This window comes from Lissotriton vulgaris, chromosome 1_1, assembly GCF_964263255.1.
Source record: "Lissotriton vulgaris chromosome 1_1, aLisVul1.2, whole genome shotgun sequence".
NCBI classification, from domain to species: domain Eukaryota; kingdom Metazoa; phylum Chordata; class Amphibia; order Caudata; family Salamandridae; genus Lissotriton; species Lissotriton vulgaris.
This window is the reverse complement of record NC_141685.1, coordinates 1,664,321,585-1,664,337,718: the sequence shown is the minus strand read 5'-3', so window position 1 is coordinate 1,664,337,718 and position 16,134 is coordinate 1,664,321,585. Positions and strand designations below refer to the sequence as shown.

Here is a 16,134-nt window from a genome sequence, read left to right as displayed (position 1 = left end):
ATTCTGATCTCCCAAACCAAGAAAGGTCTCCAGGCACTGCTCAATTCCTTTAGCGACTACTGCAGTAAGAAAGGATTGGAAATTAATGGGAAAAATACAAAATGCATGGCCCTTAATCCATCAAAACCAGACAAAGGCTGTTTAACTCTGAATGGTGAGAAACTGGAATCGGTCCCAAATTTTTCATATTTAGGGGTCACGCTAGATTCTAATTTCTCCTGGCGGCCCCAAATTGAAAAAAGCAAGTTGATATTTACACAGAATGTAAAGCCTATTCTTAGGAAACAAAGCCTGAGTACTAGCAAAGTTGTGTCTCCAGTAGTGGAGTTATTTAAATTCAAGGTCCAACCAGCGGCCTTATATGGCGCTGAAATCTGGGGGCCCATGTCAAAGGACTCTTTCCTTGTCATGGATAACAACTTTATGACAAGTTTGGTAAGGGCTCCAAGAGGTACTCCTTTAGTGCCACTTCAGCTGGATCTAAATGTCAAAAGGACAGACCACTACACAATTATTCGGCCACTAATGCTATGGGTTAGACTCTGGCGGGTACCTGAACTGTATGATTATAGGGAAGGTTTAAAAGAGATAATGGGGTTGGACAACTCGAATACCATCCCCTGGCTAAAACATGTTAAAACCTGGTTCATCAAAATAGGCCTAAATCATTTTTGGAAGAATCCAGAATGTTTACCGCCGAACTCAAAACTGGTTGTAAAAAGGGCTTTTTGGAGTTTTGTGTCTAACCTAGTAACAAATGTGAATAATGCTGGGACCCTAGTGACCAATTTTCTGAGTTTCAAGGATGAGCCTCTTTTTGAGGCTTTCCTTGACGAAATTGAGCCTCCACTCGCCAAAACCCTCTTTATAAAACTAAGGTATGGGAATCTTTTGACCAAAATAACTTTGGCACGCTGGACTAGGGGGTCTAATGGTCCAGCTCCAGTGGCAGATGAAACCTGCATTATGTGTGAAGGCAACCAGAAAGAAGACTACCTTCATATCCTTTTCTTCTGCACAGCCTATGCATTGGCTAGAAGAAAATGGATTAAGCCCCTATGTTTACTATTAGGAGTAAGATCCTGTAACCAGGCCTTAAGAATAATTAAAACAGACACAACTCAAACAATAGTATTCAGTGTTAGCCGATTTCTGCACTCGATTTACTTTCTGCGGAGGAAAAAAGGCCTAAAGCTGTAATGCAAAAGAAAGGAGTTTACACGATCAAATGTGCTCTAGAAATGCCATAAGGGCTTTTGGTATTTTATTGTGTCCAGAGAAAGTTTTATTGGGAAAATTTACTTTTTTTATTTCTTATATTTTTCTTTTTTTAAATCACATGTTTTATCTATTCCAAATGTATTCAAAAATGTGACTCAATGTATATTATAATGAATTGTGTTGTGACTCTTTTATGGCATCTAAGCCGAAATATAGAAAATTAAGAGTAAGACTCCAAGTATGGTGCAATATCTGACCACATTTGCCTGTTGTAGCGTCCCAATAGTGCTAATGGGTTAGACTCTTGTACTGATAGCGCTGACAGAGGAAAACCGCTTCCCAATGTTGTCTAAGCGTCTGCCCCCTTTATCCGGGGGTGCTGAAAGTGGGGCAGAAGGGTTTTCGTTCTGCGTTGAGCTGCCTGAGTAATCACTGAATCAGGCTTGTGCGTCGTCTGGAGCACAGTATTTCTTGTCCAATCTTGGCAGGACTGGAGAACTGTAGAAGGATTTTGCATTATCTTGATGCCTTGAACCCATAGCCTATAATAGGCATAGACCAAACAGATTTTTTGAAGGGTTCCTTGAAATAGTAAAGGAAACAGTCCTGTTGGTGAGAGGGCATTGGCAATTTGAAACATTGTGCTGCTCTCTCCAGGAGATTATGGAAACCTACTATATCTTCAGGAGGTGGGTCCGTCTGAGGAGGCAAAGTGGATGCTGTAAGAGGGATAACAGTCGTCCCATTCGTCATGGTCTGACTGCGTATCCTGAATTTCCCCCTCTTCCTGCTGTTCGTCATCGTCCGTAGATGGAAGAGGTGACACCGGCTCCTCAATTGTAATAGGTGGTGGAGGCTGCGGAGGTGGGACTTGCACTCTCTGTGGATGCGATAAAACTGGAGCAGGAGACGGCGCAGAGGTAGGAAACCTCTTCTTGTAGTCAGAGATCATAATTTGCAGGTCAGAGACCAAGGCTGAAGGAAAACCAACCATTTGTGGTTGTTGCTGACGACTGTCGTCATGATACTACTCCTGCTCATCCATGTTTTGATTGTCATAATCAGAGTCTTCCTGATGCTTAACATTAAGTTCAGAGGGACTTCTTGCAGCCCTAAACATACTATCCTCATCCTCATTCAAAAGGTGCGAGGGAGGTAATGGTTGAACTTTACTTGGTGATGTACGAGAGGGCGACAGCATCCGTTTTGTAATTTTCATTCCTGAAGTAGGTGTCGTCGACATGGTCGTTGTCGGTATAGACGTTGTCGAGGAATCGTCGATGATTGTAACAGACACTACTGTCGACGTGGGACTTCTCGTCGTCGAAGCGGTCGTCAACGGTACACCCTTCGCCGACCTGTGTTTCATCGTAGACGAGTCACTCGTCGAGGTAGTCGTCGTTGACGAGGATTTCTTGATCTTGATCGTCGACGACAAAGGAGTACGTGCCGTTGACGAAGAAGTAGTCGACGAAAGAGACGCCGACGAGACTGAGTATTGAAACTGTCGTCGACGAAGTCACTCCAATGGCAATCTGAGGAGATTTTATCGCCGAGGTGGTAGTCGACTGGGCTGAGGAAGGCTTTTTCAAAGAGTGTTTTTTTAACCCTCAGCAGTGGAGTTAGAAGGTCTGGAGCAGGTTTCTTTGACCCTTGAAGGAGAGAAGACTCCAGGCTCCAAAGCTTAAAGATTTGGAGCCTCTGAAGACTGTCTGCGTCTTCTTTTGAGGTTGCTGCATAGAAGGATCTGGAGAAACATCTCTGGTCCTTTTCTGAAGAGTTTTTGAAGAGGATTTCGAAGAAGCTTCACTCCCCTCAGAGGACAAGGGGTCTTCTTTGTCCTTAAGTCTCTGCAGCCAAGTTAAAAGCCTTCTCTCACGATCTTTTAAAGTCTTCGTAGAAAAAACGCCATATCGTGCAGTCTTTAGGAGAATGGTCTGGATAAAGACAGTAGAGGCAGTCTTTATGCTGGTCGTCAACATGCAATCTTTTCTTTTTGCAAGTATCACAGGGCCTAAAAAGGCCTTTTTTAGCATTATCTGACATGAAGACATTAAAAACTTCACTCAGATGGAGAAATATGCGAAGAAAATACCTTAAATCCAAAGATAAGGAAAAAAACCTGAGCAGAGCTCAGCGGAGACTCCCTTAGCACGACGTGCGGTAGAAAATATGAGGAATCAGAGCTCCTTCCAGGAAGGTTCCAGAGGGAGGTGGCAGCTGATTAGTGGCTCTCTAGAGTTTGGTCCTTATTACAAAAAGACCTGGATATGTTACTAATGTGAGGCCTTTGGCCTATTACTCTATATATGTACCGGGGACTCCCATCCCAACAACGGGGCATGTGAATCTATGAAAGATACCCTAACAATGGATAATTTGATATGAGCTTGTTTGTGTACCAGGAGCCAGTGGAGCTCCCTGAGGCGTGGTGTAGTGTGATGAGAGTTCTGTGTAGGAGGATGAGTCTGGCTGCTGAGTTCTGAATGGTTACCAATCTTCACACGAGTTGCTTGGTGATCCGGGTGTACAGGTTGTTTCCACTGTCCAAATTGCTGGTGACTGTGGTGTGAGTGACTTTTCTGGTGTTGCCTAGGAGTCATTTGAAGATCTTCCTCAGTATCTTTAGGGTGTGGAAGCAGGATGTAGTGACAGCGTTGACTAGTGTGGTAATGACTAGTTTGCGGTTAATGATTCAGAGGCGTGTGGCGTGAGCGCAGTTCAGCCTGTCACTGTTGAACTTGAGATGGTTGGCTTTCATCCAGTTAACTACTTTGGTTATGCAGGAGATTAACTAGTTTCTCATTTTGATCTTGTCCGAGAGGGAGGGTATGAGTTGAAAGTCTTCAGTGTAGGTATGCTGATGTTGTGTGCATGGATGACGCTGCCCAGAAGGATCATGCATGTGTTGAAATTTGGTGGGCTGTGTAATGAACCTTGAAGTGAGGTGTATGAAAGTGCCCTTTTTTGCATGGTGGCCCTCACTTTTTAACAAATGTTGATGCATTTTGACTAAGAGTGCCCTCAGTTCCTGCCAACCAGGTACCCAGGTACTGTTGTAAAACCCAATTCCCGACTCTGGCCACATGTGAGCCCCTTGTAAAAGGTACCATAGATACTAAGGGCAATGTGACCAGGGAAGTCCTCAAATGACTACAGCACTTGTTAATAAACATCAAAATCTGAATTTATTGGTAGCTCTCTTTCCTTGTTTAACATCAAGCCTTAGTTATGATTGCCTAGGTTGTTTCTTGTTGATTGTTTATTTATCCCTGACCAAGGAATCACAAACTCTATATAAATCAGGGGGTCCTTGATAGCTATACATCAACTACAGCACTTATTGTGCCACCCTTAGGGGCTCTGTACCTTTACACACATGCACACACTGCCATTGCAAGCTGCGTCTTCAGGTGCAGAGCAAAGTGAAGAGTCGACATGGCACATACCTACGATCCACTGCCCTGGCATTGGTAAGCCACTCTTCTAGCTAGATACACTGTACCAGTGGTGAGGGTACAGGTGTGTGAACTCCGTACTCCTTCAGTGTCGAAGTCCATTCTTAGACATTGTAAGTGCAGTAAAGCCATAAAGAGTGTATGGTATGGGAGTTTGTCAATACGGACTCCACAGCACCATAATGGCGTTAATAAAAACGGGGAAGTTTGGTAATAAAGTTCTCAGCTCATTAAACCCACACTGATGCCAGTGTGCGATTTAATTAAAAATGCACTCAGAGGGCACCTTATAGATACCCACAAAAAAAACAACTAACTCTAGTGTCCTGACTGAGTGGCTGTTCGCAAGCTGCCACCACCAGACATGTTTCTGGACCCCTGGGTTGAGAGCCTTCTGATTCGGGGTCCTAAAACAAAGCACATCCTGGGTCGAGGTGCCAAGCATCCTCCCCCAGAATGGGCAGGGTCCACGAACGGGAGGCCTAAAAGGCCTGCCACCTTTGTGAGCTACCTCAGCCATTTGCTGCTCCCTGCAACTGGGCCCCACTGGTCTTTATCCCCACTTTGGGCGGGAGACTCAGTGGGAAAACCAAGTTAGGAGAGGTGTGCCCACCTTTGACAACCCCACCTCTCAGGTGGGGGAGGGGAGGTGAACTTCAGCACCTCATCAGAATCTACAGCACAGTTACTACGCACCTCCAGCAACTCTCAGTCCCAGCCACCTTGAAGATGGGGAGACCCAGTCAACCAGCGGGAGGCTTATGCCCCCCTTAACTGGAGGGTAGCATAATAGGAGGTGTATCCATCCCCAAAAAAGGGACCTATTGGTCCCGACCTGTACCTACCTGTCATGCCCCTAAATTTAGTATTTAGGGACAACCCTGAACCTTGCCTCCTCAGACAAGAAGAGAGGACCGAAGAAGCTGTGCTGAAAGAAGGAGGACGACGCCCACTGACTTCGCCCCAGACCTACAGGCCTGTCACGACCTCTACCTGCTCCAGCAAAATCCTGGTGTGTGCTGCAGCCAGCAGCCCCCAAGAACCTGAAGGACCTGCCCTGCCTTCCCAAACCAGACCGTCTCCCATGACCACTGGATTTGCTCACCCACAGACTCTGGCCAAAACCGGGAGTCTGCACCACTCTGCAGCCGATGCCCACAACCTGAGTTCTCCAACTGACGCCTGCAGCCCCTTTCTGGAGGTATAGTATATACAGAGTCAGCTTCCTAAATGAGGCACTTCATAGAGGAGGTTGTGGCCTCGGAGGAGTACGGTACCAGGTTCTCAGCTTGTGTTCTATCCATAAATAGCAGCAGAACCAGCAGAGAGCGGGTCCTTGGACGCCAATCTCATGCAGGTGCCTGATGAGAATGAAGTGTGAGCCCATGTCAAATACTGCAAAGAGGTCCAGGAGAATGAGGGTGCCGTGTCTCCTACATCAAGGATCATGAGGAGGCAGTCTGTGGTGGTGATGAGTGTGGTTTCTGTTCAGTGGCTGTGCCTGAATCAGGACAGCTTGGCTTCGAGGAGCTGGTGTATTAGTTTCTCTAAGACCTTGGGCGAGTACAGCAGGAGGGAGATTAGTCTGCAGTTAGAGAGTGTGCATTAGAGAAGTTTAGGATCAAGGTCTATGGCTGGGAATTCCAGCAGAGGATATTCGCTGCAGATCTTAAAAAATAAGTCAACTCATTGCTTTCAAGACAGAAACCTGGTCTGAACCAATAAGAGACCAGTTGTCAACTAGGCAAACTAACTCAAAAACCTGCAGCTACTAGATACAGTTACCACATTAGCACAACCTCTTTCACCTATACAAATAATCAGCGGAGTACAACTGTAGCCATCTGGTTTTCCAGACTATTAAGACAGCTTCTCCCTAATGGTAGCATTCAATTTTGTGGCAGTCTTCCATAAGGTTAACCCTGAGATGCTCCTCTACACACACACTCAACCCACATGTGTAACAACGGGATACTGCTAAAATTGCTCACAACTATCCTCTAATGATTGTAAGTCATCAAAATGGCATCAGATAGGCTGCCCCTCCAATGAACTGCAACTCATACTTAAACATTTAAACAGTCTTTCCAGATACTTGATATACGAGCTTAGTGTTACAATTCATCACATCAGTCTCTCCTACAGTAATTAAGTTGATATGCTGAAATCCTCCCTCAGGAATTGAGCAATGGTGACTTCAGCCACTTCAAACTTAGCCCAGTGAAACTTAAGTTGTTTTGCGCAACAATTGTCAATTTCCATTAACAGTGGACAAATGACTTAAATATTGTTCCGGGCTTCTCAGCTACTCCGACCAACCTCTCCCTGCACCAAATAACTAAGTTTCACATACAAAGCCTCAACTTTCACTGTTAGATATATATAGCCCAAATTATATTGGTCAATTATATTGGTCACTGAACTACACATCCATATGCACCGCTTAACTACACTTTAGAAGAATGGAAAAAAAATCTCTACTCGCAATTTTATATCTAAAGTCCACACTTTAGTTCCCACTTGCATTTAGTTCCCACTTACTTCGGCTGAGGGATACGTTTTCGCAATTCACGATTTTCCTTCTGAAAATAATTTCATAAGCACCAATCCACCTCATCCTCACAAATGAGAAGCTGCACCACATTACAATACTGCATTCTTTGCATTGGCTCGCTATCGTCTTCCATTAAGTTAATTCTCTTTTGCAGCATTTACAGAGATATTAACCTATCAACCTTCTCTGTGGCTACCCAAAAGGTATGCAATTGTCAAAGTGGCTCACTAAAGTTTTTCACTTATTAATGTTTTGCTTTCTTTACCATCTTGGCAGGATGTGACACACTATTGCCCATGTGGTCAGATCTGTGACATAACAGCCTACCTAATACATGTCTAATTTGATGCCTAACATTGCCATTTATTATGGGAACCATGTCCAAAACTACCTCACTCTTAGTTTGAATAGTGGACTGTGGAGCACTTCTTCTTGATAGCAGTCTAAGATAACTGTCAACAACGGCACCCCAGCTGGAGAGCTCCGTTTCTAAAGAAAACTGGAGCTCATGTCAGCAGTAGCTTTGCTCAATTGCTACCCCTGCAAAGGAGGATAATTTAACTAAACAATAAGATCATCTAAGCCCACTCACAGCATTTCCATACACCCACTAAACAAGAGATACATTTCTAACCTTCAAATAACAATAGCTGCCACTCCTTCCAACCTAATATTCACCTATACTGTTCTTCCTTAAACAAGATACACTTTGGTGCAGCTAAACACCTAGGCATTGCCCTCATTGCACCAGTCCTTAGAACGCGACCTGTAATGTGCTGCTCTAATGGCCATTAATTTCTGTATGTCACAGCAATGATCCAGACAATCCTCTTGCATTCATAAACACACATTCTTTTATTTGTACCTTCCAGTAATTTCAAATAGAAACCATCATCCTTCTTCAATTGTATTTCTTGAGGAGTCTAACTACATTATCGTTTTTTCTCTGCTGGGAACGATGAGTAGATCCGAATGAACTAATGTAAATTAGCTCCAACTAACTACCACGAGGTCAGATATGTACAGTGCTACATTTTAAGACAAAAACATTCTTTCTGAACCTCCTGCTCAATAGGTAATGAAACAAAGAAGGAACATTAAAGTGCATGAAAGGCTTTAGTATAAGGATTTAAGTTCACTTTTGAAAGACTGAGGAAGTAAAATATTTAACCCTTAGCCTAAGGTTATTTTGATGGGTATGGGCAGTAGAGATTTGCACATTCATGTTTATCAGTATCTATTGTGAATGTTTTTGTGGTTACAGAATACAACTAAGAAATTATCAAGAGCTGTAGAGAATGGTTTCTCAGTCTTCCATAGCATCATGGCTAACCATAAAATGCCTTCCAAAAAACACCTTTTGGACATAACATGAAATAAATGCAGAACTTTTTTTTACCATCTTCTGAGGGAGAATTTATAGAAAGTGCAAACCAAAGGATACAATAACTTAAATTAGACTTTAAAGTATCCCAATAAATTGTAGAAGGTAACAGCTGGATAATCATGGAAAAGTACAAACATAGCCTTGATCAGTTGATACTGCAAATATGGGAGGACAACCTATATGAGCCAAAACAATGCACTCTGGGCTAGATGTTCAGTAAGACTATAAGAGTTAGTATCAACATATGCAAATTTCAGAAAAGGTAAGAATTAAATGAAATGTGAACAATACTTACACCCTGAATGACTGTGGCTGGGGTTACGATTAAGTCAAAACTATGCCTCACCTGTATGAGAGAAACTGTTCCATCGGGGTTACTGATTGTTTGTACCACTGTCTGCGAAGGAAGTAGATGTGCTATGCTGTGTGTGGCCACTTGATGTGTCTGATTATCTTCAAAGGCATACAAAAGGTCCTCGCGTCCGTGCTGCTTGTAACAATTTTTAACTATAGTTCGCAGTGCTTGAGTCCAGGACACCTGCAATAAAATAAAATTTAAGATTTGAAAAATAGAAGTGTTTTTTCTGAAACACTTGAACTATCCAGATGGAATTCATATATATATTCAAGGATTTGTCTAAATTTAAATGGGTACAACATTTCCTACATGGCAACTGTAAGCCAAATATGTAAATGTACCATATGTGTGTGTCAAGATTTGTTTATTTGACTTAACTAAACACTGGGCTCAATTGCTAGCTTAACAGCCCGCCACAAACAGGTTACCTTGTAAACAAGTATCAAGGTAAAAAGACTCGTATGTAGTAACTCCAGTATTCAGTCTAATATACTGATTTTCTTCATTTACTTAAACAAGAGGGGCTTTCTAAGGCAAAACTAGAACTGTGCATGCCAGTAACTTTAGGATACCAGGGTACAACATTGTAGGTTCATAACTCAACCCCTTTTAGGGTAGCAAACGCCTGACAGTTTTGTTTAATACATGAAATGCAGGGCAGGAGGACGATCGTGAGCAAGGTGGCGAGACACCGAAACGCGTAGATCTTACGCGCTGTTAGCCCTGTAACTAGAAAATAAAGAGGATTTGAATACTGCAATTGGGTGTGCGACCCGTTTTTCCCCTTGCTGGGGGAAGTTGGTGAATGTGGAGCGGCGTGGGTTCAGCCGCAGGATAACGCACCGACGTGAGCGCTGCAAATTCCTGAATTTTGAACCATACTGGAGGTTATATCAGAAGATATCCTCAGTGGTGGCCCCCTCACATTGGGTAACCTTTTTGGAATATTTTGAGCGGCCTTTCCCAGTCACGAGGAGGCCCGCCGCATATTTGTGGATCCAGGCACAGGACTTCCATGTGCCAATGTGGAGCAGAGGTCTTCAAAAACAAAGGGGTTAAGAATTTTCACGGAAGCTGTTTTTAACCCCACATCAACCCACTGTGGTTTTTATTGCACTTACATGGAATATTGATACCAACCCACTGTGGTAAAATATATTGATTGGACTGCCAATACCATAATGCATCAACTTGCACATGCAGAGTATGACGTAAAGACACGCCCACTGAGGCGGCAACTATTTAATAAAGCAGGTGTTTAAAATCAAAGGTGGCTGTGTTACAAAGAAAAGAAGGTTTGCGCTCTCAGTAGGTGCCACAGTGGGAGTTTAATTACACAAGGTAACACAGTTCGACAGCCGAGGTGTCTGATCAAGACAGCCTCGGCTGTCGAAACGCGTTACCTTGTATAATTAAACTCCCACTACGCACCTACTGAGAGCGTGGACATTCTTTTCTTTCTGTACAATTTACAGACTGCTTGCCACGCGCCACGGGCCAAGGTTCCCACCAGGAGTGACATATGTGATATATATATATAAACAAAGTGGTAAGAAATCATTGTGCGTTGAATATTCTCAGTGCAATGTTGTGTATATATTAAAAAATTCTATGCAGGTGGAGACCAGTAACAGATAATGAGCGCAAAGAATTGAGAAAATATGTGTATATATATATATATATATATATATATATATATATATATATATATATATATATATATATATATATATATATATATATATATATATATATAAATAATTTTCCATAATTCAGAAAATGCAGCCTTAAACAAAACCAAGACTAGACAATGCTTTCATATATTGCATTTTTATCCATAAACCTATACCAGTTTTTAATTCTCTTCCATACACTTATAGGAGAAAAAAACAGGAAAGCAAAGAGACACTCATACTCTCTTTATTGAACTGCACAAACTGCAATGTAATAGTACGGCATGGTTAGCCCATAGGCTGCATTGGAACACACAACAGAAAATGAAAAGAACTGGAACCGGGCTTTTAAGGCAACCATGACACCTATCATTTGTCCCGGGAGGTGGGCAGGTTGCTAATGATTTTGATGAGGATACCCCTGGAAGAGAACTAGGATTACAGGTAAGTAACTTATTTTTCTCTTCCAGGGGATCCTCAGCAATAGTCATAAGCAGTTAATCGAACAGCAATACCATTCCCTACCTGTCTGGACAAATGACCAAGAATCAAGAGCTGTTCTCAGCATTGAAATAATTACTCAAAGAGACGTGCCCAACTTGAGTGTCTGCTCTCGTATCGGAATTGAGTTAGTAGTGGATCGTGAATGTATGTACCGACCTCCAGGTGACTGTTTAGCAGATCTCAGATGGGAACATTCTGAAGCAGGGCCAGTGTTGCTGCCTTACCCCCTTGTGGACTGCGCCTTGTGCGTAGCCGCAAGGTGTTTGTTGGATAACTGGTAAGTCAGCTTGATACACAAAACTATCCATCTGGAGATGGTTCGATTGGATGCTGGGAAACCTGTTGTAATGGAACCATAATTAACAAAGAAATGATCAGATTTTCTAAGGGTCTTAGTTTTCTCTAGGTAGAACTTTAACACCCTTTTCAGGTCTAAAGAGTGTAGAGAGCACTAAGCTGGTGTTGGGTTAGGAAAGAAAGTGGGAAGCGAAATGGTCTGATTAACATGAAAATCAGACACTACCTTAGGAAAAAACAAAGTGTGAGTACACACCACCCTGTTGCTGTGAAAGACTGTGTATGGCTCTTGGGAGCAGAGGGCTTGGATATCGTTCACTCTGTGAGCCGGGTGATTGCCACTAAGAAAACCGTTTTCTATGTGAGATGTTGAAGGGTCGCTTTGTGAATAGGTTCAAAAGGGGGACCCATGAGTTTAGATAGAACCAGATTAAGCTCCCAGGGTGGAGAAGGGGGAACGAACTGGAGGGAAGACCTCTGTAAACTCTGCAAATTAGATTACCTCCTCTTGCCCCTGTAATTGATCGAAACCTTTTTTTACAAACCACATATAGAATCTTTTCATTTAAACTCATGAGTGTCGAGTGGAATGTCTTTTCCATTCTTTTAGAATGTTCATTCACTTCTGAAGAAGTCCAAGATGGCCATATAGTGGGAACTCAGAAGGCAATGATGTCAAGTTCAGCAAGAGAAGGTTGGGGTGATGGATTCTCACGTTCTGCTTGGATAGGAGATCCGGCCTGCCCAGAATCCTCCTGTTTGGTTGCTCTGAGAGGTGTAGCAGGTCCGGATATCACCACTGTTGTGGCCAGTCCGGAGTGATCAGAATCATCCTCGCTCTGGAGCGGTACAGCTTGGTTATGACTTTCGGGATTAAAGGAAGAGGTGGAAAAGCGTACAAAAATGCCCCTGACCAATCGATCAAAAGGGCATTCCCCTTTGTCCCCAGCCGGTAATATCTTGACGCAAAGTCTTGCCATTTTTTGTTGGTGTTGTCAGAGAGGAGCTCTATACATGACTGGCCCCATTTTCTGAGAAGGTCTGCCACCACCTCGTCGTGCAGCACCAAATCTTGATGCTCTGCGAAATGACGGCACAGGGCATCTGCTTGAGTGTTTTGCTCCCCTGGCAGGTGGACCGCTGTAATGGTGAGTTGCCTGGCTAGGAGACCATGCCAGATCACCGAAGCCTCCAGGGATAGGGGCGAGAATGGGGACCTACCTGCTTTTTCAGGTAGTACATCGTGGTCGTATAGTCAGTCTGGATGAACAAGGAGCTGGTGTGAATGGAGGGATAGAATGCCTTGAGGGCTACATGTACTGCCCTTAGCTCCCGCATATTGATGTGTGAACATGCCTGTTCCTTGGTGACCACAGGCCCTGTGTTTGCCGAGGACCCATTTAGGCCCCCAACGCTGGAGGGACGCATTCGTGATCACTGTATGTGTTGGCAGTGTTTGATGAAACGGGACTCCAGCCAGAAGAATCTAGTGCCCAATCCACCATGAAAAGAAAGCTTGTGCTGACTGAGTGACTGATCTGGTCGTCTGTCCAATTTGCCTTCCTGGTATTGCCGCAAGGGCCGCATCCTCAATCTGGCATTGGGGACTGCGATAACATGATCCCATCGACCCTAAGAGCGAGGCAACTTGCCTGACTGACGGCTGAGTAGTGAGAAGATGGTTGCACTTTAGAGCGATAGAGGATAGTCTCTCCTCCGAAGGATACACTATTCCTAGGCTGTGGGGTTTTAGGTTTAAACTTATATTAACTGATAAAACCACATTGAAAGAAAAATAGCCCTCACCGGGGAAAACATATAAACACTGAAAAAACACCTGGACAACCATAAACTAAATGCCATTCAAATAAAGGAAAAGATAGTGAAAGAGTATTTTTTTTCTTCCTGAAGGGGTCAATACAACGTAACTTTGTTATACAAGCTAGCAGTAATATTATTCTGCTTGAGTTTTGTTCTTTAGAGATGCCACTACAATATTGTTTCTTCTTCCTTTTACTTCTTCAGTTTTGAGGCCTTTGGTCTAAAGATGCAGGGTTTAGTTTTATGTTTTAGGTCTAGTTTAATTATTTTATAAACTATAGAGAATCAGGAAATATCAAACTCATGTTTGATATTTTGGCTGCATTTGATTCTTTCACTGATAGGTAAAATGGCTGGTTTCATAAAAATCTTTCCTAATATGGGTCATCACATTTACCCAAAGAGAATGGGTAAAACCCCTTAATACATCAGGCCATAGTTTCTAGTGGGTCAGTATTGATAGTAGGTGAATTGCCAACACCTCAGGCTTTAAACATTCAATGCAAGGTGTAGTGACAAGTATATATACCACCAAGCATCTGGGATAGTGGTGAAAACATGACACCAGACTTGTGGAAAACATGGAACGCAGTCTCCCTTGTAATGCTCTGCAAAAAAGGTTCTTTCCAAGTTCAACAAAGATTGGAGTGATATTGTTTGTATTTGCAGTGTTTCAGCTACTTATATAAAAAGGTTGTGTGATGACCTGTCAAAATTGATAACCGAGCTGAAGTGATTCCCTGTAGGAGATCCTTGCCACTTGTTAGATGGTATGCTGAAAGCATCTTTACAATCTTCAGAGTTAATGAGGGATGCTATTGACTTTTTAGACCATTCTGGTGCACTGTTTTCTTATGCACAGGAACTAAAATGCAAATATTTATAATTGTGTGCTTTATGTGGCCTCAAAGAAAGTCATCCCAACTGTGTCCCTTAGCTGATGGTTCTCAGCCCAAGGGGCTATGATGCTGAAAGGGCCTTTTCACAGAAGTTTACATGGGAAGGAAAGAGCAAGCGCACATGACCCAAAGACTCACTGAAAAAGTATTGTATGGTGTACTACAATAAGATTAATTTGCAAAAATCTATTTGGACCGCATATACACTATAAGTACACTGTCTGTATACCATGTTCTTTCCGTGCAGAAAGCAAGCAATAATAAAAGCAAAACGTTCCATAAACACCGGAAAAACACTTTTTCTGTTGTTTTTATTGGCGTGAAAATGTGTAACCACTGATAACAACTGCTTTTTAAGATATTGAAAACACTGAAAAAACCCCACCAGAATTTACCAAAAATGGAAACTGAAAACAGGAAAGCCTAACTATTCCTAACTTGGAGTCCAGTGGGGGCGCCGAGATAGTGAATTCTTTGGATCGGCTGAGAGATCGACTTGGCAAAATTTACTTGGAGACCCAGCCATTGAAGAAAGGTTAGACATGTCAGAATGGCCTAGAGCACGCTGAGGAGAAGCACTCTTTAGCAGCCAGTTGTCCAGATAAGGGTAGACAAAGAGCCCATGGCGTCTTAAGGAAACTGCTACCACTGCCATGCACTTGGTGAAGGCTTGAGGCGCCGACTTTTGCTCGAAGGGTAACAATTTGTATTGGTAATGCTTGGACCCTACCATGAAGCGCAGGAACTTGCGATGTTTTGGGTTGTTTGGAACATGGCAATACGTGTCCTGTAAGTCTATTGACCACATCCAGTCCTCCTGGTGCAGGTGAGGATAATTCATGGAGAGCCAGCATGTGAAATTTTTCTTTTCAGATGCACTTGTTCAGGAGGCGTAGGTCCAGGATTGGCCTGACCTATGCTTTGGGACCTTTCTTTCATACCAGAAAATACAGAGAATACACCCCCTTTCTAATTTGTGAAGGAGGAGCTTCCTTTATTGCGTATTTTCATAGTAGAGTGGACACTTCTCGTTGCAACCTTTGTAACTGGTGACGGATTTAGCTGGGGTAAATCACAGAGGGTGGATGACGAATCCGCAGAGCATACACACTTTGCAGCTTATTCAACACCCATTGATCTTTTGTAACATTGCACCACTCTTGCAGACTATTGGCAATACTTTCCATCACTGGAGTGCAGATCAGTGACAGAGGAAGTGACTTCTTATTGTTTTGCTGGGGTTTTTGTAGATGTGAAGGACTCGCGCGGACTTCCTGGCCACGTGCGGAGCGGCGACCTTGGTACTGAGCTCTGGGTTGATGTTGCTGCTGTCGCCGAGACCATTAAAGGGCTTGAAACCTCTGATAAGGCCTGGGATCGTACGGCGTGTACCTGCGATGGAAATCTTTTTTTCTTTTCCAGGCCTACCGCCTCCAGGGTGTTGAGTTCCGCCTTCATCTTGGTAATTCCATTGTCTATATAGGACCCAAAGAGAGTGTGACCATTAATGGACAGATTCAGGATCCTTTGTCAAACTTCCAGTTTGAGTGCTGTTAGCCGGAGCCAAGAGGAGCGTCTTGCGCATATGCCATGTGCATAAGCATGGGCTGCCAGGGTCGCACCACCCACTGCCACACTTGTCATCTGATTAGCCACTGGGCCTCCTTCATGAAGAACCTCCTCAAAGTCCTGCCGATCTTCTTTGTGAAGTGAGTCCTATATCTTTCCAAGCAGTCCCATAAGGACCTACCGTGGTAACCCAAGAGGGCCGATGCGCTGGCCACTTTTAGATGGGAAGCAGAGATACCACAAACTTTTATACCTGAGCAATCTTGGGATCTGCTATCTATCTGGAGTAACAGTCGATGTAGACGTCACTATATGGGTCATCTTTGGTGCTGCAATAAGCACTGAACCTAGAGGAGGATCTGCTTTCAAAAACAGTGAACTGTGTTCCGGTGC

General features: G+C 43.4%; 1 protein-coding gene across 1 annotated transcript in view; it reads right to left on the bottom strand.

Annotated features, from left to right (window-relative positions):
• NRF1 (nuclear respiratory factor 1) overlaps positions 1 to 16,134 on the bottom strand; it is a 525,835-nt gene that overhangs the window by 246,280 nt on the left and 263,421 nt on the right. The window contains exon 7 of the mRNA XM_086918900.1: positions 8,967 to 9,158. Within this exon, the coding sequence (XP_086775026.1) occupies positions 8,967 to 9,158 (192 nt within the window). The remainder of the gene's footprint in view (positions 1 to 8,966; positions 9,159 to 16,134) is intronic.